This window comes from Budorcas taxicolor, chromosome 16 (genome assembly GCF_023091745.1).
Source record: "Budorcas taxicolor isolate Tak-1 chromosome 16, Takin1.1, whole genome shotgun sequence".
NCBI lineage: Eukaryota > Metazoa > Chordata > Mammalia > Artiodactyla > Bovidae > Budorcas > Budorcas taxicolor.
Window position 1 is genome coordinate 69,305,484 of NC_068925.1, and position 23,496 is coordinate 69,328,979.

The 23,496-nt window shown below is 39.1% G+C and overlaps 1 protein-coding gene across 1 annotated transcript in view; it reads right to left on the reverse strand.

Moving 5' to 3' along the window:
* Window positions 1-23,496, reverse strand: part of KCNK2 (potassium two pore domain channel subfamily K member 2) — a 134,706-nt gene that overhangs the window by 22,146 nt on the left and 89,064 nt on the right. Inside the window, exon 6 of the mRNA XM_052653991.1 lies at window positions 20,149-20,288. Within this exon, the coding sequence (XP_052509951.1) occupies window positions 20,149-20,288 (140 nt within the window). The remainder of the gene's footprint in view (window positions 1-20,148; window positions 20,289-23,496) is intronic.

Genomic DNA, 23,496 nt, shown 5'->3' on the forward strand with positions numbered 1-23,496 from the left:
ACATTTAAAGCATTAAATCTAGTCTGTATTCATGAAATTTAAGCGCACTAGAAATCCAATTCCAAGCAATGCCAGCTATGCATTCTTTTTTTTTTTCCTATGAAAGTTAAAAAAAGTTACTTAGGCTTCCAGGGATAAACCAGTGTCTGATCAGGTGCATTTCTAGAATCAGTGTCAGTGCAAGTTCTAGATGAGGAGCTGGAGGATTTCAGGGTGTGAAAAAGAAGGGAAGTGAGTAATAAAGAAGTGAGAGAAGAATGTCTTCATTTTGTCGTTGTCTGTTGTTATTTTCAGAAGTTAATGCATTTGTATCTAAAGACATGCTCTATTAGTTTAAGAATAGTTTTCTCATATTTAAAATTTACATAAAGGAATGTGAAGATAATATTCAATATGGTCTAAGCAAACAGATCCAGGAAAAATCATATTTCCAACTTCTTTTTCAAAGGGGAATCTGATTCCAGAAAATTGCTCTTACAGAGTAAACTCTCCTCTGTACAACTGCATGGGTGTGGGTGGTCAACCTTTACAGAAACCCTCTGAAATATTTGATGATCCACATATAGCTATTCACCTTGACACTTGAGATGAAATGCAGAGGCAGCAATAGTAACCCTAATATTAAGCTCAAAGGTATTCTCCCAGAACTGCTTCAAATAGGGAAAAGAGCAAGTAAGGTGAATTGACACGTGTATGTCACTGCCTTTGCAACTTGCCTTTTGCTCTTATTCTTTCTAACTACTTGAAATGATATCAATTAAGACAATAAAATTTCTAGAAGGAAAAAACACAATCTATATCATTAGCACAGAAGAAGCAGCTGTTTTAAAACAAGTTATGGCCTGAGATTCTTAGTCTCTATTCTATACTATAGGCTACAGTCTATCTTTTCATCTTAGTCTATAGCTGTGCTGTTCACTTCAGTGGCCACTATCATTCTGGCTTCTGAATACTTTAAAGATGGCCAGTCTGATTTGAGGTGCACTGTAAATGCATAATACACATCAGATAATAAAATTTTATTACAAAAAATGTAAAGCATCTCATTTATGTTTTCTATTTTCAACATTTACATATCACAATGATAGTTGCTGAATATATTAAATAAAATATAATATTAAAATTAATTTCATGTTTCTTTTTACTTTTTTAATTAGGCCATTAGAAAATTTAAAGTTACACATGTGACCTGCATTTGTGTCTGCATTCTATTTCTATTGGGCAGCACTGGTCTATAGAATGCCCTTCCAATGCCATCTTTAAATTGAACTCAAAATATCATGCTTTTATGCTTTTATGAATGTGCACAAAAATTTTCAGAAAACAAGTAAAAGTGGTCATGTAATTTTGGAAAATAATACAAAATAAGCAATTTCCCCCCCCCCCCACTCTATTTCAACAAATAAAACTGACAGATGGATAAATCTGCCAGATGGATAAATAAATAAACTTCTCTCATAGTCCAGTGGTTAAGACTCCATGCTTCCACTGCAAGGGGTCATGTGTTCAATCCCTGGTCGAGGAACCAAGATCCTACATGCCACATGGCCAAAAGAAAACGAACTGGCAGAAAAGGTCGAATAATACAATGCTCACTGCATATGGAACCAGTCTTCACAATGGCAAGATGGCACTGATCACAATGGCAATGGCAAGATAATCCTACGGAAAGGCTGTTCACTGTGCTGGAGAGGCTCTGTCTTACAAGCATATCGCCATATTCCAATTAACTTGGCCAAACTATGATGAGGCTGCCTAAGAAACAGGAGGGAAAGATAGAAAATTAAGGAAGGGGCAATGGAAATACTGAGGATGGGACAGCAAGGCACAGCAGGCCTCTCACCTGAGTGCAGGTGCTTTCCCTGAGTGATGTACACGCATCAGGAAGGCCATGAACCTCTGTCCCCAGCTGTGTCTACTGATGGTGGATTTAGAATTTAGGAGAAAACAATGTCACAGAATGTAAGGATAAAACATAGGAAGCAACCACTGTGAAAAAAAGCTAAAGAACCATACATTAATCTCCCTCAATAGATGCTTCTAAATAATATCCCGAAAGGCAGCATAATGGGCACACATGCCCCATGACTGTGGCAGCCGGAGCTTCCAAAGCATCTATTCCCACCATACAAAGAGTACGGAAATCTACTGAAAAAAGGAATGAAATGGAACCTCTCCACTTCCGCGAATCTCCTCCAGGCTAACTCTCCCATATAGCACTTATGATATCACTTCATGCTTTAGAGAACACAATTTGACCTATTTTTGTTTGTATCCATTTAACAGAGAGCTGTGTTATAGTGGATCTCTGTTATACTTGGGTCTGGTTATTTTAGAAAGCTTGCCTTACATCAAGTCCTAGAGGGGAAGGAATATACAGGAATGTGAGAAGAGGCCGGGAGAAGCAATGACAAATTCAAATGCCAGAGTTACCTGTTGTTTTTGATTTGATACTAAGTACATCTGGATTCATTATCTTTCACATTAAACCAACAATCACAGAACGTGGATGACACAGAATTTTTGCCAAGTCTAATTTTATTCAGAGCTTCCCAGGTGGCACTAGTGAAGAAATTGTCTGCCATGCAGGAGACTCAGGAGATGTAAGTTCGATCCCCTGGTTAGGAAGATCCCCTGGAATAGGAAATACTGGAGGAGCCCAATCCAGTATTCTTGCCTGGAAAACCTCGTGGACAGAGGAGCCTAGCAGACTACAGTCCATGGGGTTGCAGAGTTGGACATGATTGAGCATGCACACAATTTTATTTAACATGTTAAAGGCTCATGACTAAAGCTCTTAAAGCTTTAACTATTTGAACTACTTCTAGCTTAATGGTATCAAATTTTGTACTACATCTTACAGTAATGATTCAAGTTTTAAAAATTTAAACATGAATTGTTTTAGCGTACGGGAAATTATAACCCATGTATATGTCAAGCTATTAATCTCTTAAATATTAATTATAATCTATTTCATTCCTATACACAATAACAGAGTTGAATAAAAACCACTAAAGTAAGTATACTTGGGTTCTACTGAAAACATTAAAAAATGAATAAAATTAAAATCATCTGATTCAACAGAGAGGAAAACTAGCCCTTTCCTCTTTTAGCACTGAAGCACCAAATAGGCTAAAATTGAAAATAAGCATGAAAAACTAATTCCATATGTTATTTTAGATATCTCCAAATTTTTCCAAATTCCAAAGTACACTCTTTGAATTCTGAATCATTTTATCTCTACACTTTTGCATTCACTCAGCTCAACAAGCATTTACTGAGTGTCTATTATATGCCAAGCCATGTTTTACTTCATTTCAATGGATTAAGAGCAAAAATTCATTTCCGATGAATAATACCTTCTGAAATGAGAAACAGGCAATTAAACAATGAAATGATCAATGAGTAAATCACTTAGAATGTTAGAATTTAGTAAGTATAATGAAAAACTAGAACAGGGCAAGATGAGTCAAGAGAGCTGGGGGAAAAGGGGTTTCAGCTTTAAATAGGGTGGTCGATGTGGCCTCACTGACAAAATGGTAGGTGATGAGAATGTTCTCTTTGTCAGCTATAACTGGCACCTGCCATCTACCTCTACAAGAATTTAATCATGTGCCACCGCAGCCCGACAGGAGCTCAGGGTGGAGAGCACAGAGGAGGCGCTCACTCTGCTCCGGAAAAGCTGACAGAACAGGTCTTCAGGTAGTTAGATATTTGCAGGAGCCAATTTTATGAGCCCAATTCTTGTATTTCCTGAGGACCAGAAAGGCCCCAGAATTCTTTATGGTGACATCTGCTCCCCATGACTAGCAGAAACCTTCTGCAAAAAATATATCCTTGATTGTATGAACTCCCCCTTCAAAATCACATACATACTGACCTCCTCTAGCTCTTTGAAGCAGTTTCTCAGAGCTGTCTGACGTGTCTTCTCCCTGGCTATCGTCCTTATTTTGCCCCAAATGAAACTTGACTCTCAGCTCTCATGTTGTGTATTTTTTAAGCAGATATCTTCCACAATGGTTACTGCAGCAGCACTTCCAACATAGAAGGAAAGCCATTAAAGCCAAAGATGTGTTAAAAAACTCACTGCACAAATTCTTCTGTTAAGTTAAACTATCAAGGTCTGCTATAATACTGTTTATCTTCAATATGAGATGGCACAGGAAAGATACTGAATGGAGGGGTAGAACAGTAGGGGAGGATTTTAAATTGAAGAAGTAAAAAGTCATACTATTTATAATTTTGATGAGTTTGTTTTCATACAAAAGAGTTTTCTCCCCTAAAATTGTTTCTGGAATGGTGAATTGTTTTCATTATTAAAAATTTATTATTATTTTTTTAAAGACTAGAAGATATTAGGAAGCGAGGCAAGCAAATAGATATCCTGGAAAAGAGTATTTCTAATCCAGGAAACAGCCCAAAAGCAATGGGAGAGGGTGTGTCTATGGTGGGAGGAATAGTAAGAGAAGTCAGGGTAAAGGGGACTAGATTATACAGAACCTTTTATATCATTTTACGGACCAACTCTCACTCTGCGATCAATAGGGAGACATTGGGAAACATAAGCAGAGAGATGATATATTACAACTTGTTTCAAAGGACTACTCTAGCATCTTGGTTGAGTATAAACTTCATAGAAAACAGAAGCAGAAGCAGGAAGACTGGTTAGGATGCTTTGGGAATAACCCAGGTGTGAGTTAGTGATGACATGGAAAACGATCATGACAAAGTGAGAAGTGGTTTGAGTCAGAATGTGTTTTCCAATCAATCCTGTAGGACTGAAAGTAAAACTGGAAAGAGAGAGGTCAGGAATATCATCTTGTTTATGTAATTTTCCCCATTTCACTCAACTAGATTAGTAATTCCACTTCTGTACACCGTTGAACACAAAGCTTCTTCTTTATACTTCTATCAGAGTTCCTACCCTGTAACACATCTTTTTTTGTTATTGTTTAGTCGCTAAGTCGTGTCTGATTCTTTGTGACTCCATGGACTGCTGCACGCCAGGCTCCTTTGTCCTCCCCTATCTCCCAGAGGTTGCTCAAATTAATGTCCACTGAGTTAGTGACGCTATCTAACCCTCATCCTCTGCTGCCCCCTTCTCCTTCTTCCTTCAACCTTTCCCAGCATCAGGGTCTTTTCCAATGAGTCAGCTCTTCACATCAGGTGGCCAAAGTACTGGAGCTTCAGTTTCAGCATCAGTCCTTTCAATGAATATTCAGGACTGATTTCATTTAGGATTGACTGCTTTGAACTCCTTGCAGTCCAAGGGACTCTCAAGAATCTTCTCCAGCACCCCAGTTCAAAAGCATCAATTCTTTGGTGCTAAGCCTCTTTTGTGGGCCAACTCTCACACCCATACATGACCACAGGAAAAACCATAGCTTTGACTAGATGGAGCTTTGTTGGCAAAGTGATGTCTCTGCTTTTTAATACGCTATTTAGGTTTGTCATAGCTTTCCTTCCAAGGACTAAGCATCTTTTAATTTCATGGCTGCAGTCACACTCTATAGTGATTTTGGAGCCCAAGAAAATAAAATCTGTCACTGTTTCCGTTGTTTCCCCATCTATTTGCCATGAAGTAATGGGACCAGATGTCATGATCTTAGTTTTTTTAATGCTGAGCTTCAAACTAGCTTTTTTAGTCTCCTCTTTCACTCTTATCAAGAGGTCCTTTAGTTCCTCTTCACATTCTGCCATTTGAGTGGTATCATCTGCATATCTAAGGTTGTTGATATTTTCCCCCGTAATCTATATTCTAGCTTATGATTCATCCAGCCTGGTATTTCGCATGATATACTCTGCATATAAGTTAAGTAAGCAGAGTGACAACATACAGCCTTATTATACTGCTTTCCCAATTTAGAGACTGTTGTTCCATGTCCGGTCTAACTGTTGCTTCTTGACCTGCATACAGGTTTCTCAGGAGGCAGGTCAGGTGGTCTGGTATTCTCATCTCTTTAAGGATTTTCCGCAGTTTGTTGTGATCGACACAGCTAAAGGCTTTAGCGTAGTCAATGAAGCAGAAGTAGATTTTTTTTTTTGGAATTCCCTTGCTTACTCCATGATCCAACAAATGTTGGCAATTTGATCTCTGGTTCCTTTGCCTCTTTGAAACCCAGCTTTTACTTCTGGAAGTTCTTGGTTCACATACTGCTGAAGCCTAGCTTGAAAGATTTTGAGCATAACCTTGCTAGCATGTGAAACAACCCCAACTGTATGGCAGTCTGGACATTCTTTGGCACTGCCCTTTCTTTGGGATTGGAATAAAGAAACTGACCTTTTCTAGTCCTGTGGGCACTGCTGAAAAATTTCCAAATATGCTGACATAGTGAGTACAGCATTTTAACAGCATCATCTTACCTGTAAATTTCTCACTAGGGGCAAATGCTTTCACTTTTTTATGTGTCCATTTCCAATACTAAAATGCCTGGAGTACCATGGACAATCAAAACATGTTTGATGAACAGACCAGTCACTTAGTTCTTATGGAATGAAGCCCGTTGTGCATATTTTTGCGGTGTGGTATAGCAGTCTACAACTAGCATAGCAGAAGCACAACTCAGTGAAATCCTTATTTGTCCTATACTCAGACTTAGACCATACTGCCTTTGGATCAATCCACATTTACCATAACATTTGCATGTTGCTTCCATGTGGCTTCAAAATAGGAAAGCAATTTTCATCCTGCCCTGATTATGTATGTCTTTGTAGACTTTATAGCTCATTTGGAAATGTATATTGAACACAAAACAGTAGCGTTTAAGCTGAACTTATATTTAGGTTAACCAACAGGCTCTGAAAGCATGGTAGAAATGGCACAATTTGGAGTAAAGATGAATATATAATATCCATATATTTATGTGCTGCGCTGTACTTCGTCGCTCAGTCGTGCCCAACTCTCTGCAACCCCATGGACTGTAGCCCGCCAGGCTCCTCTGACCATGGGGATTCTCCAGGCAAGAATACTGGAGTGGGTTCCCATGCCCTCCTCCAGGGCATCTTCCCAAACCAGGGATTGAACCCAGGTCTCCTGCACTGCAGGTGGATTCTTTATCATCTGAGCCACCAGGGAAGCCCTGTATTTATGTATAAAGATGAGTATGTGTGATATTTTCCTAGGTGGCACAGTGGTAAAGTATCCACCTGTCAAGGCAAGAGACACAAGAGACGAGGGTTTGATCCCTGGGCCAGAAAGATCCCCTGGAGTAGGAAATAGAAATCCACTTCAGTATTCAAGCCTGAAAATCCCATGGACAGAGGAGGCTGGAGGGCTACAGTCCATGGGGTCACAAAGAGTCAGACATGATGGAGCACACATTCACACCAACAATGTATGAAATGCTGGATGACATAAAAACACCCTCACTAACAGAAATATTTTAGCTTCTTACAAATAGGCACTGGAAAACTGAAAGCGCCATAGACACACTCCAAATTTTGGCAAGTATGAGAAAAGGGAAAGTCGCTCAGTCGTGTCCAACTCTTTGTGACCCCATGGACTAGCCTACCAGGCTTCTCAGTCCATGGGATTTTCCAGGCAAGAGTACTGGAGTGGGTTGCCATTTGAAAGACCATGAAAAACATCATCATATTTTTACACGCAGCTTCCAATTTTGGAAATAAATTCCTTGGTATAGTAAGATTTCTGAATATGGCTGATTTTCTACCTAACTTTAGGGCAATATTTCCCAGAAAGTGAAAGTGAAGTCGCTCAGTCGTGTCCGACTCTTTGCGACCCCATGGACTGTAGCCTATCAGGCTCCTCCGTCTATGGGATTTTCCACGCAAGAGTGCTGGAGTGGATTGCCATTTCCTTCTCCAGAGGATCTTCCCGACCCAGGGATTGAACCCATGTCTCCCACATTGCAGGCAGACGCTTTACCGTCTGAGCCACCATTTCATAGAAACATTTTGCTTAAAAGATAACTAGGTGCAGCTGATATGGAGAGATTATGAAACTAGTAAAGACCAGAGTGGTCATGAACTAGGTGTGGTAGTGATAAACAGCTACAAGATGTAAGAAGCTTTTTGTTTTAATTCTACAGGTGAAAAAACAGACATTTCAGGGATCACGTGCAGCCTGATATTCTGGAGCTAGAGCTTATCTTTGTAGTGGAACTCCTTTCACTATAAACATGACTGTCTTGGTGAGCCTGTCTATTTGTCTGTCTGTTTTGTTTAACTACAGAAATGTCAGTCAAATACGGATCCACAGTTACTAACAATCTTCACTGAAGAATGAAGTTGCTTTAGGCTAAGATATCTAATATCATGTTTAAGAATTTAAACAGCCATCTCCATTTGTGGGAGAGTATATATGCATATATTGTGTATGCATGTAATATATATCTATACATATATATGTATATAGTATATATTGAATTCTTTTTTTTTTCTATTTCAGTAGAATGCTTCTTTAAAACAAGTGGAATATAACTGCTTTCCAATGTTTCTGCTGTACAACACTGTGAATCAGCCATATGTGTGCATATATCCCCTCGCTCTGGAACCTCCCCCCTCCACCAGGTCATCACAGAGCACCGAGCTCAACTTCTGTGCTACAGAGCAGAGTCTCATTAAGCAGTGTATATACGTCAATGCTACTTTCTCAGTTCGTACCCTGACTTCCACCCTGTGTCCCAAGTCTGTTAGTCTGTTCTCTTCATTGCATCAACTTGTCTGCAGCTGGTTTGGTCCCTGTGTGTGTGTGTGTGTGTGTGTGTGTGTGTGTGTGTGTGTGTGTGCATTCTCAGTGGCTCAGTCGTGTCTGATCCTTTGTGGCCCCACAAGCTGCAGCATGCCAGGCTCCTCTGCCCATGAAATTTTCTAGGCAGGAATACTGGTTTGGGGTGTCATTTCCTACTCCAGAGGATCTACTTGACCCAGGGATCGAACCCCTGTCTCTTGCGTCTCCTGCGTCCGCATGCAGATCCTTTACCAATAGTGCCACCTGAGAAGCCCCAGTTCCTGCACTCAGGATAAGGAATACCCAGTTAGAATGAATGGATCTAGGGTGATAAGCAGACCCCAGGAATACGCTTCAGAGCCAGGGGTTGAAGAGTGAGATGCCAAGGGGGAACCCTTTGCGAAGATGACCAGTGAACTCTAGCAGCAATACTGTCTAATTGCCCAAGCTTAAAGCGTTCCCTTTTCTACTCTGTAATTCCCTTAAGTTATCCCCAAGCCTTCCACAAAACTATATAAATTGTTTCAGCCCCACACTAGCTGCTTTCTGGGAAACAGAGTAAGGAGTCTAAAACCATGAATGCAGTTAAGCAGTCCCAGAGAGAACTTCTGCAGTTATGACGTGGCTGGGAGCGAGAAGAGGGAAATTCTGAGCTGCAGTTTGGATTGACAAGTGACAGGGATGGATCTGGGAATGTGAGAGTACAATACATGAGTCTGTCTTTGACTTGAGATGATCAGTCTACAGTCTATACATAATAAAAATAGAATTTGGCAAAGTTTTAGCCAAGTACTAAATAAAGAAAGGATACCAGCAATGTCTAGCCATGTGATTCTGCATAATGTATAGGTCACAATCTAATGATAAATTATAACATGAAAATTATTTATAGAAACTGGTTTGGAAATACAGTTGAATGTTAGAATATTAGGTTCAATCATATGAAATTGTGATTCTTAAGGTCAAAAATAGTTGAATGTCAACAGTTCAACCGAATAAATTTCAAAAATAATTATATAAGGAGATCCTCGTTTTTCATATCTATGATTACTCTGGTATGATGCACTGGTTTTTGAAACTTAAATTTCAGTTCAAATTTCTTTATTTCAGAGAGCTTACATACACAACAGATTTAATATCACTGGCCCAATTTTGAGTGGGTACATAATCCTGAATAGTGGGAGAGAGAGACTGTTGTGTTTTTTGTTTTAAATAGGAACAGGAATATTTGGTCTCTGGGTAATTTAAATCCCACCTATACTTTCTTTAAAAGGCAGGTTGCTCTATTTTACTTCAGCTCTTAACTTGATGCTTCCATTTTAGTAAAACCACTAGCGAATCTTATGTAAGATAAATACAGATAATATATCTTAAATAATATAAATGCAGATAATAAACATAATCCTATCAGTGATTTGGAAACTAATACAAAATTCACCAAATATGAGTATGGCTCATAAAATTTAAATCTTCTAAATTATTATTGCTACTTTAACTCTGTTAGAGCAACTGTATTTTACCGTTTTACTGGATTAGTCAGGACAGGCGAGGTTATAACATAGAACAAACAGCTCCTTAATATTAGTGGCTTAAGGCAACAAAGGCTAATGCCTCACGACTGCTGAATCCCCACGACACGAGGGCATCAGGCTCTGCTCACTGGGGTTACTCAGGGACCAGGTTGACACAGCACCGTGATCTTTATGGTCACCGAGCCAGAGGCAAGTAAGCCCTTGAGGGACTCACAGGTGCAATTAAATCGTCTTCCCACTCTGCCCACAACTGTGGCCAGAACCATTCCCATAGCTCACCAACCACAAGGGCAAGAGGAAATGCAATCCTACCATATGTCTGGATGGACAGACAAATGGAACTATTTGTATAATAAATAACATATAAAACTTGTCTAATAGGTGAATAGCATTGATGACTAACAATTTTACTGAAGGAAGAACGGGTTCATCCTTGTTCAAAAGCAGGAGATTTACTGTGTATGTGCAAAGGCACAGATATCATTAATGAGAAGCCATTGTTTTGGTTCAAATCAAGACTGAGGCAGGGACAATGAAACTGCCTTATTAAAATTAGGATGCCGTCCACTAAACACTAAACAAATCACCATATTTTGTTGCTAAAGATGAATAAAAATCCTTGATTAAACTTCAAAGTGCTCTACCTACTCTCAGCTCTGACTGACCACAAACTAATATTCTTTCAGAAAGCCATCCATGGAGGAAATAAGAGTGAATTATTTGTGTTGCTCCATCTCTGAAAACACACTTGCTTGTGTTTTCAACAAACATAGGCCTGATTTTCTTTTCTTTTCTTTTTTTTTTGTAAGATGTGATTGATTTTAGCCCTGAGTACAGGAGAGCACAATACTTTACTTTGATGCAGGAAGTCCAAAAACAATTTTGAAAGCCAAGTTCATGGCGGTCACTTTTCTCACAAAATCTCAGAACAGATGACATTGTTGAAACAGTCAAAAGAGAGAGATAACATTACATCTTGTTACATTAAATTCCATAATGTGCTCTCTAGCTAAAAAAAAAAAAATGAAATTACTTATAAAGTGCTTTGAGGCAAAAACTATTATCTTAAGTTATTTTCCTACTGTGTACAAATGAAAAGAAAAAATTACTCTGCATTTTCATTACCAGATGATGTTCTGTGAAATGACTGAAGCAAAAAGAAGTTACAATTTATAACCAGTGAGGGTTCAATCTAAAATCTAAAACATAAAAAAAAAGAATCTTCCTTCATGGTTTTATTTTTTAATATAACAACTGAGCTACTCACTCTCAGTTTAATAAAAGGAAAAATAAAAGTGGGTTCTACCTCAGTCCACACATCAGAACAGCAGAAAATCTCTAGCTCTAAATCAAGGGAAGAATTAAGATAGCAGTAATTAGGTAGATTATGCCTAAACGAGGAATATTTAATGCAAAAACTAGCTTTCAAGTCCAGAGAACATTCAACATATTTGAAATCTTTGAATTCACCTTTTTCTTAGACTAGTTTGGACTCTGTGATAATGATCAAATTCTAGCACTATACATAACCTTAATTGTTCCTTGGGCCTCCAGGTGGCCATAGTCGTGAAGAACCCATCTGCCAATGCAGGAGACATAAGAGACGCTGGTTGGATCTCTGGGTTGGGAAGATCCCCTGGCAACCCTTTCTAGAATTCTTGTGGGAGAATCCCATGAACAGAGGCAGTACACAGTTCTTTTCTTTTGTGTTTTTATCATTTCAACCAGATAAGATGTTTAGACATATAAGCACTCACAGCATTTTATACTCTATAGAGAACAATACATCATGACGTATAGACGATAGTCTTTGAATGTTACAGGTCATTTGATTTGGGACAATAATTTGATACTAATTCCTTCAGAAAACCCATGAGGAAAAGAATAAGCATTCAGGAAGAATTTAGCCACATCCCACACTCAACCCGCTGAATCTTTACAGCAGCCCCATGCTGCTGCTGCTGCTGCTGCTGCTAAGTCGCTTCAGTCGTGTCCGACTCTGTGCAACCCCACAGACGGCAGCCCACCAGGCTCCCCCATAAAGGGAGTTAAATAGCATTTTCTCAGAAAATGGAGACACAGAGAAGAGCTTCGTGAATTTATAAAATCAGTTTGGTCGCTGGTTATGTTATGATCAGTGAAATCTAAAGCTTTGAAATTCTTTTAAATGATTGGAAATGATTTGTATCCTTTCTAAAATGTGCATGGGCTTTGGAACCCTTAAAACTGAGATTGAATTCTATCTTAACTATTTACTAGCTCTTCCCTTGTAGCTCAGTAGGTAAAGAATCTGCCCAGGTTCAATCCCTGGGTTGGGAAGATCCCCTGGAGAAGGAAATGGCAACCCACTCCAGCATTCTTGCCTGGAAAATCTCATGGACAGAGGAGCCTGGTGGGCTGCAGTCCATGGGATCACAAAGAGTCGGGCACAACTGAGCGACTAACGCTTACTTAGACATTAACTAAACTCCCTAACTGGTCTCCACGAGACTAGTTTTCCTTTTCCTGCCTCTTTGGCACTGTCTCTCCACAGTCCCACCCACCCCACCACACTGTCCATATTCACCACGGATGCATGCCCAGCAGTACCCAGTGTCAACGCTGCTACACTGCTCAATCAACAGTTTTTTTATTACTTGTGCTCCAATGCTCCCATTTCCATAAAATATTCTGTGAATATTACCCTTTGGAATTGTTCTTGATGTGCCTAAAGAATGTTCATAGGATATATCCAATGTATTGTACAATCCAGAGTTATTGTTGTTGCTTAGTCGCTTATTGTTGTTTTTTAGTCTCTGAGTCATGTCCTATTCTTAGCAACCCCATAAACCGTAGCCTACTAGGCTCCTCTGTACATGGGATTATCCCGGCAAGAATACTGGAGTGAGTTGCCATTTCCTCCTCCAAGAATCCAGAGGTAAATATTTAAAGTTTCTGCTACAGGAGTGGCAGTCTTGGAGCACAACCTCACAGAGAACTCTCACTAATTTATTTTTTAGGTGACTGTGTCAATCTTCTCTTGGGTTCCTTTGTTTACCCATTGTCTTTAGCCAGTCTAATCCATCATTTGAACCATCCTCTCTTCAAAACCTCAATGCCTTTGCCCTTCCATGAATCAATTTATTTGACCATATTATTTGCTACCCCATTCTTCATGGTCTCTCCATCCACCCTCTTAACCATTTTATTCCAGGTTCCATTTTTAGCTCTATGGTTGGCTCCTTTCCAAGTCTTCATTAGGTGAATTCATCTAGAATCAGAACTTCCATTGTCATGCATGTTGTCATAAGTGCCCTCTCCCCAGCCCCAACCCAGCCAGCTCTCTGCAACTCCCGCCCTTCCTACTTTCCAGGCTTGCATATCCCATTCTCTACACTTGATAAGCTACCTGGATGTCCAACACAGCCCTCAATCATAATATGTCCAAAATGACATTCTCATTCTTCTCGTCTACTCAGAATATCTCTCTCTCCTGTGTTTTGTAATTCCATCCAAAGCTAGAATCATGAATGTCATCCCCCCTTTCTCTTTATTGTCCACGGCTAAAGGGTAACCTATCTCTTCTATCCCCCAAATAATTTTGAAATTCTTACTTTCATCTCTATTCTGCTGCCACCAGAGACTCTTCATTCTGCACTACCAGGATTCCTTCAATAATCTCAATAATCTTGCAACTGATTTATCAGCATCAGGCTTTGTTTATAATCCATCTGCCTTCCTGTTGACAAGATATTTCATTCCACTTATTTAAAATTCTTCAATGGCTCCCTAAGGTTTTCAGAATAAAGTCTAACTTATTTCAAAAGGCATATGAAACCTTTCATCTTAAAAGCACTTCTCCCATAAGACCTAATGATAAAGTACTCTTCTGTAAGCTTTCCAAGGCTCAGGCTGCAACTATTCTTTAGTTCTCCATCTCTAGACAAGATAAAGAGCTGTTAAATCCCAGCTCTTTCACTATCAGGAGGCATTACCACCCTGAGTGAAGACCAGGGAAGACCAAATGCTGTTGGCCAGGTCATTACCAGAAGAAAAACTATGTCCCTCCGTATTCTCAGGTCCCTGCACAATGCTGGAGCCAAATACAAGTTCCAGGAACAGTCTTTCAAGGCTGCTTAGCACTAGGGCTTCCTAATCAAAGGGAGTTTTCATAATATAAGGTCAACTTACTCAAGTGAATGTTACTTGCACAAACACCTTCAGAGGTTAAAGAAATGATATTGGTTAAAAAGGGCTTCCCTGCTGGCTCAGAAGGTAAAGAAACTGCCTGCAATGTGGAAGAACTGGGTTCCATCCCTGAGTTGGGAAGATCCCCTGGAGCAGGGCGTGGCAACCCACTCCAGTATTCTTGCCTAGAAAATCCCCATGGACTGAGGAGCAGGCTGCAGTCCATGGGGTCGCAAAGAGTCAGACGTGACTGAGCAACTAAGCACATCATAGTTCACTGGTTAAAAAAAAAGCAACTCTTGGGTATTCATTCAGTATGGCTAGCTACAGTGCCACTTGAGAGACCCTTAGACTGCAAGGAGATCAAACCAATAGATTATAAAGGAAATCAACCTTAACTATTTATTGGAAGGACTTTTGATGAAGTTGAAGTTCCAGTACTTTGGTCACCTGATGCAAAAAGCCAACTAATAGTCCTGATGCTGGGAAAGACTGAGGGCAGGAAGAGAAGGGGATGACAGAAGATGAGATGGTTGGATGGCATCACCAACTCAATGGACATGAATTTGAGTGAACTCCAGGAGATAGTGAAGGACAGGGAAGCCTGGTATGCTGCAGTCCATGGGGTAGCAAAGAGTCAGACACAACTCAGCCATCAACCAGCAACAACAGACTGCCACTGGCACTACAGACAACAGTGCCAGCTGATACAGGGGCTGAAGTGGTGCTTGTCACACATTTGGACAAGACCATCCCAACAAACTGTGGTGCTTGTACATCAGTACAAGAACGATATAGAAATTACAGGTCTTTCAAACTCAAGGAAAGTCAGCAGTAGCAAACTGAACTACATCTACATAAGGACGCACTATCCCCTGCCTGCTTAGGAATTTACCTTCTGAATTTTGTGGTCACTTTTTATTTTACCTGCCTCAGATATCAGTATTATTGTGTTATTTAGAATATATAAATAATCTTTATTTTCTAAATGGAAACATTATTTCCTCAAAAGAGGGTACATGGCTTCACAGAAAAAGATAATTAGTTGTATCAATTCTCCACATTGAATATTGTTACTCTCCATTAGAGCTTAAGATATAATGAAACAGATAAATCCTTTCACAGAGATGCATATGACTTCATGGAAAAATTATTGAGGTCATTATTCTTTTCCGTGAGGAAGGCAGATCAACTATAATTACATGTGACACTTCTGAAACTACACAGTGTTGCTCCAACTAACTCTATTTTTAATTGGATTATAAGTGTTTTGCAATGTTGTGTCAGTTTCCACTGTACAACAATGTGAATCAGCTGTATGTATATGAATGTCCCGTCCTCTTTAGCCTCCCTCCCACCCCCCAGCCCACCCCTCTAGGTGATCACAGAGCAGAGCTGAGCTCCCTGTGGTACACAGCAGCTCCCACTAGCTATTTTACTACACACGGTAGTATATACACGCCAATGCTACTCTCTCAGTTTGAACCCTTTCCTTTCAAACAGTTCAGATAGATTAGCTGTATCAATGTTTTGTTTCAGCATGTTCATCAAAAACTTTGTCCTTACTTCTAAATATATTTTCATTAAAATTAATCTTCATTGGAAACAGAACAGACTTTAAGATAAAAATAAAACTCAGAAATAAGGTCACATATGATTAGAGCTCTATGTTTGCACTTACCTGATATGATTTAAGGAGATTTGTTTTTGAAAAAGTAATGCAAGACTGGAACTTACTATTAGCCAGAATCTTTTGTGGGAGGGAAAGCTTGTGTTTTTGTATCACCACTTGAAAATTTGCTAAAATGTTATTTTGATTTTTTAATGTTCTGTACCAATGACATTTTTAATAACAAGGATTCCAAGTTATCAACAATTATTTAGCATTCTTACGGAATTGAAAACTGGAAATATTCTTGTTGCTTCTGAACATTTAGGCAATTTTTAAAAGTTGGAGCGTTTGGAATGGTTTAAGTACAAAAAGTAATTGAATACATAGTGAGCAGTCACCCAATATGGTTTGTGTGTGTAAAGATGACGCCTAGGATGTATTTAGTTGGCTTTTATTTAATTATTTAACTTTAGTGAGTTATTTCAAGATTAAACTTATTCAATAATCTTTTTCCACTGCTGTAGAAATGTTTAGTCATATTTCCTCTATAAAAATTTTGGCCCTAACAATCTATACATTCACAATTATAAACTGTCTTTCTCTTTCTTTTTTCACAATTATAAATCCCCTCTCCCTTCCTCTCTTTACATTCTCTGTTGAATTTGTGACCCACTTTTGTCATTTTCCTAAACTGGATTACAAATTAGAAAACACACATCTGCTCAAAGTGACAGTTCCATTGCAACTGGCTCAACTGTCTGGAGCAGCTGCAGCTCCAGAGGGTTTCCGTAAACTTGTTCATGGCCTTTCCTCACGTGAGCTTTCTCCAGATGCAGTCACCAGAAAGGACATGTCACTCCAAAGACGAGGGACAAGCCAAAAGACTTATGGTAAAAGAAGAAAAGAGCTTTCTACTTTTCAGTGTTGGAAACACACAATGATACATCTCACACTTCTGGCTGAGAATCAAGAAGATCATTCAAAAGGAGGCAAACAAACTTGTTTCTCATATTAAACAAGCCAGTTAATGTAGAAATTTAAATTTCTTTGAAACAATTGTGTTACAGCCTGAATCCGGTCCTCCAGCAAGTCCTTTGTTGAAGCCCTAATCCCCACTGTCACTGTATCTGGGGACAGAGCCTTTAAGGGGGTAATTAAAATTCAGTGGGGCTTTCCAGGCGCTAGTGGTAAACAACCCGCCTGCCAATGCAGGAGACACGGGTTCCATTCCTGGGTCAGGAAGATCCCCTGGAGAAGGGCATGGCGACCCACTCCAGTATTCTTGCCTGGAGAATCCCACGGACAGAGGAGCCTGGTGGGCTGCAGTCGCAAAGAGTCAGACACGACTGAAGCAACTTAGCACACATGCTAAGGTTCAATGAGGTCATAAGGGTGCAGCCCTAATCCAACAGCACCGGTATCCCTGTGAGAAGAGGAAGGCGACAGAGAACCTTCTCTCTGCAGGCACGTGTGCAGAGGCAAGGCCCTGTGAAGACACAGCAAGAAGGCACCACCTGCAAGCCAAGGAGAGACCTCTCACCAGAAACCAGCACCTTAATCCCAGACTTCCATCTTCCTGAATTGTGAGGAAACAGATTCCTACTGTTTAAGTCACCCTTGTTATGGCAGCCCAAGGAGAGTAATACAGATGATTATCTCAATGCTCTGGAAAAAATGTGCTAGTACTTTGTACTAGCTAGTCCTATCAGAAAATGCACTGTTTGTGTTTTTTTTTTTTTAACAATCAGTTCAGTTCAGTTCAGTCGCTCAGTTGTGTCTGACTCTTTGCAACCCCATGAATCGCAGCACGCCAGGCCTCCCTGTCCATCACCAACTCCCAGAGTTCACTCAAACTCACGTCCATCGAGTTGGTGATACCATCCAGCCATCTCATCCTCTGCCGTCCCCTTCTCCTCCTGCCCCCAATCCCTCCCAGCATCAGAGTCTTTTCCAATGAGTCAGCTCTTCACATGAGGTGGCCAAAGTACTGGAGTTTCAGCTTCAGCATCATTCCTTCCAAAGAACACCCAGGAATGATCTCCTTTAGAATGGACTGGTTGGATCTTGTTGCAGTCCAAGGGACTATCAAGAGTCTTCTCCAACACCACAGTTCAAAAGCATCAATTCTTTGGCACTCAGCTTTCTTCACAGTCCAACTCTCACATCTACACATGATTACTGGGAAAACCGTAGCCTTGACTAGACATGCCTTGGTGGCTTTCAAACTTTTGGAGTGTGATCCATAATAATCTTAGTGTGTGTGTGTGTGTGTGTGTGTGTGTATACATACATATATATGTGTGTGTTTGTGTATGTATATATATAATATATACCACATTTATTATATATGTGTATGTGGAAATAGATATTTCCACAAAACAATACATTTTAAACTATCTAACATAGATATTCTCTGTTTGACTCTATTTTATTTAGAAAAAAAGTTTGTGTGTGTGTTTTAAAAATGCATTTTAATGCCATCTTATGCGAAAAGTTTGAAAGTTCCTTTTTTAGCTATGTTATCTAGCATATTTCCTAGTTATAATTTCTTTTGTCCCCCTTAGCATCTCAAGATCCTTAAATGTACACTGAAGTTAAAATAACCATAATTCTCTCCCTCTCCATCCACCTTATTCTCTCCCTCCCTTTCTCACTCTCCCTTCTCCCCCCGGGCTACACACACACACAATAAGACTGAGGCAAATCAGTTGAGGTCCTATTCAAAGTACCTTTCACATGAGTTAAACTAGAATACCAAGCATATTGTCCTGCTGACTTGTTTATAATAAAGTTTTTGGTTTTATGGTATAACTAAGATATAGATTAATATACACAGATTGAATATATGAATTACCAACTGAGAAATATGGTATCCAAGAAGGGAAATCTTGGATAACTTACACTCCTTCTAATTACCATAAGCACCTTGGGTATTAATAAGAAATTATAGGACATGAGTTTGGGTAAACTCCAAGAGTTAGTGATGGACAGGGAGGCCTGACATGTTGCAGTTCATGGAGTCACAAAGAGTCGGACATGACTGAGCGACTAAACTGAACTGAACTGATATGACTTGATGTGCTCAAAGAAAATACTTGTTTGTAGAGAGAAATTAATTTTATCATTTATTATTCTAGTCTATTTCTCTTGGGTGTATGTTTAAAGAATCACAATTGCTATATCAGTCAACGATTTTGACACTGATGTCTCTTGGTCTATAAATAATGAAATGAAGGGATAATTTCACCAGATAATGAAATGAAGGGATAATTAAAGGAAGACTGTGGATACTATATTTGTAAGTCTTATGAATTTGTTGTGCTGTGAAAAAAATTAGTAAAGTTGGCTAAGACCCAGAAGCAAAAAATATAGAATTCATAATAAAACACTACTCTGTCACACTCAAACTAGTAGTACTTATGCACCTTTCAAAATAAATTAAAATGTAACTCCTAAACTATAAAAAATTTCAGTCAAGACTGAAATTTCAAACTTTCCAAAATCTCATGAGTCAAAAATTCTAATGGTCATTTCTGTATATACAGTTGCAACAAAAAGATAAAAGGATATCTTTTTGAACAGCTGAAATCTGTACACAGGGTAATGGGTTCTAATGCAAACAGCTTTGGGGAATACATGTGTGTGTGTACATGTGCATGTGTACACACTTATACAGACCTAGGAGAAAAGAAAACAATTGAATACAATGAAAACTGAATATTATATATTACCTTCACTTTTTCATGCTACTGATATCTTGACACAAATATTTCCTGCTGTCTCTTTATGGAATAAAATTTACTCTATGTCATTGAGGAAATCAAGAAAAAAAGAAATTATGAAGAAAATGTTTTCAACTGCATCTTTTTTTCATTACAAATTACTCTCAGCACCAAGATATCATCTGACATGGAGAAGTATTTAAAAGTTTTGGTTAAGTCAATGAATTGCACCTTATATGATTGATAGCCTCCTGTAGCAAATGCACACCAAACATAAACATTAAAAATTTTAAGTAATGTTCAAATATTTTTAAATATTTAAATGAATTAGTAAATATTTAATATTAAAAAACTGTTAAAAAACATTAAAAGTAACCTTTCCTGAATTAATTAAATCATATTTTTACACACATTTTTATTTCTCACCTCTTCCTTTGTCTTTTTTGATATCACTCGGAGCCAGTCTCCAATCATACTCAGGACAGCAGCGAAGTAAGCAAGCCCTACAAGGATCCAAAACCACACGACAGGCTTATAGAAGTCTAGGTACTCAATATCCGATCCACCTGTGAGACAAAACCAAAGCAGAACAGAATAACTTCATATTATAGAAATAAACAACATAGATTCCTACTGAAATTATCAACTGCATGTTGGCCTTCAGAACACAGAAATCTTATCAGTTGATCCGTGTTGTTTACTTCATAAGGAATTCCTTATTTTCATGCAGTAATCCTTATCTAGTTTTCAAGAACCATTCAAATTAATTCATCTTTAATTGAAGTATAGTAGATGCTGAAGCTGAAACTCCAATACTTTGGCCACCTGATGCAAAGAACTGACTCTTTGGAAAAGACCTTGATGCTGGGAAAGATTGAAGGCAGGAGTAGAAGGGGACAACAGAGGATAAGATGGTTGGCTGGCATCACCGACTCCATGGACATGAGTTCGAGAAAGCTCCAGGAGCTGGTAATGGACAGGGAAGCCTGGCGTGCTGCAGTCCATGGGGTTGAAAAGAGTTGGATATGACCGAGCGACCGAACTGACGGTTGATTTGCAATATTATATTGGTTTCAGATATAATAAGTTCTTAATAAGACCTTTCGTTACTTCAGGTAATAACAATTTTTCCTTGTCCCATGTTTCTTTCTGTTTATTGTAATGAATCTCAACTAGTCTAGCACTTAATTATTATGTGTATTAGTTTTCTTTCCACCTCTCTGGTGATAGGGAACAGAATTGATACTTTTTTAGCATGCATTTAGCTTAGTATTTTTATCCTATTTCTCATCAATTCATGCTAGCCAATCAGTACATGCAAACCAATCAATTCAAAGACAACCTGGACAGAAATTAGTTCCAACTTTAAAATCATCAATACAATGGATTGATAACAAATGCCAGTGACAATATTTTGGTGGGTCTAATTTGAATAAGAAGCAATTTTCAGATGATACTGCCATTCATTATTATCTGAAGTTTCAAGGGAATACCCATGTTTGTCATAAATTTAAATCCCTTACTCTCAAGGAAAAAAAAATGGCAATGGAGTTCTTCTGTTTTAATCTTTGTTACTTTTCCATTTATTTGGTGCAGTAATTGCACCTATGAGAATCTGAATACATTTCAATGTATCCCAACTTTAGCACATATTAATAGGGCACTTACTAAGTTTCAAACTTAATAATGTTTGAAACTTAAAGTTTCAAAACAGTTATACTTTTCACAGGAGAGGTAAGCAGTCTCTCTCTTGAGAAATTAATAATTTAGCCTGAGAAAGCCTCACATAGACAACTGATCACAATGTGACATATCAAAGGACAGCAAAAAAGAATTAAAAATACTGTGACAGGACACGGAAGAAATGATTTTTTCTTCTGGAAGGGCGTAGATGAGAAGACAGAAGGTGAGTCAAACAATGAGGATCAAAACAGAAAAACATTTAGTGTGAAAACATTTGATATATCCAAAGAACTAGGATTTCCCCTGTGGTTCAGAGGTTTAGAATCCGCATTCCAATGCAGAGGACATAGGTTCAGTCTCTGGTTGGGGACGTGAGATCCCACATGCCTCAACAGAGAAGCGAGCCTGGCGCAGCTGCTGAGCACTCACGCTCCAGAGCTTGCGCGGGAGCAACATGAGAAGACCACATGCTGCAACTCGAGGAGGCCCTTACACAGCAGCAAAGACCCCAAAGGTGCTGCCAGTATCAGCTAAAGCAACATTTGGAAGGAGGTCAGGAGAACAGACAGGTAGAAGAGAGGAATCTAGGAAAAAAACAAAAAACAAAAACCACTGCTTTGTTCTTAAAGCAGTGGGGCATAGGTAAAGGCTTTTAGGCAGATTGGTGTTTGACTTACATGCTCAGAAAGATCTAGGGGCAGAGAGGGAAAGTTTGGCAGGGAAGCCCAGTGAGAAACTTTGTTCTGGGCTAGCTAAGGAAAGATTGAGGCAGAGTCAGACTGTGATGGAAAGAAAAGAGATCGGAGGCAGAATCGTCAGGAACTGACGATTACTTAGCTGGTGTGGTGAGTGAAAGGAAGGGCTCCAGCATTATCAGAGGCCAGAGACCCTCACTGGGTGGATGGTACCAGCAATTCAACAGCAAACACAGGAGAAGGAACAGGGACAATAAAAGGAAAAGCCATTCAGACTGGGGCAAAACAATTTTGAAGTGCTTGAGGTACCAACAGGCAAGACAAGCAGCAGGATCCTTAAATACAAATCTAACACTGAACAGGGCACAGCTTCCCTGGTGGCTCAGACAGTTAAGAATCTGCCTGCCATGCGGGAGACACTGGTTCGATCCCTGGGTCAGGGAAGGTCCCCTGGAGAAGGGAACGGCTACCCACTCCAGTATTCTTGCCTGGAGAATCCCATGGACTGAGGAGCCTCGTGGGTTACATCCCATGGGATCACGAAGAGTCGGACACGACGAAGCAACTTAGCACACACACAACAGGGAAGAGCGGGTAATGATTTTAGAATCAAAAGCATAAAGACTGGGGATATTTAAACAGGGGTTGTGGACATAATTTAAAAAACTCCACCTGTATATTCAGAAGAACAGCTAATAAACAGCCAGTATACATTAAAAATCAAATATAAAAATTTGAATATAACATACTTTCTATAACTTAGACTGTGAGTTACCCACAATGACATTTTCAAATATTAAAGGGTCAGAGTAAAAGAAAATATTTTTCCATCAGGCAAATAATAGGAACAGAAAGAAGTTCAGCCGTTGTTGGGGACAAAGAAAAATTTTCAAGGTTCAGTTTATAAAGTCAATAATATTTACCTTCAAAATATTGTAAAAAAAAATTACCTTGTGCAGCATTTTTAAAAATATCATTTCTGGGAAGGACTATAAAGGCTAAATGCATCTTGGGATGGTGAAGACTTGGCCCATGGGGGATGCAGTGCTACAAATTCACAGAAGTGACTTAGGAAATGTGTGTGGAAATCCGTTACATGATAGGCTCACTAGTGAATTCCATTTTTTAAATGTTTCCATTTCAAAGAAACCAAAATGACATTTTTTCCCCAAGTACTTTCTCTTTCAAAACCAGAAAGTCCTCATCCAAATAGTTGTGACTCACTTAACACATAAGTTCACCAAAATGTTGATTTTAGAAGTTAGTTCATGCTCAAGATGACTTTTTATAAGTTTTCTTTCTTATAAACAGGATGTCACAGTTTGAAAAGAGTAAATTAACTTAATCACTAAAAGGTCTATATTTGGGTAAAATGTTCATCCCACAAGTTTTAGTG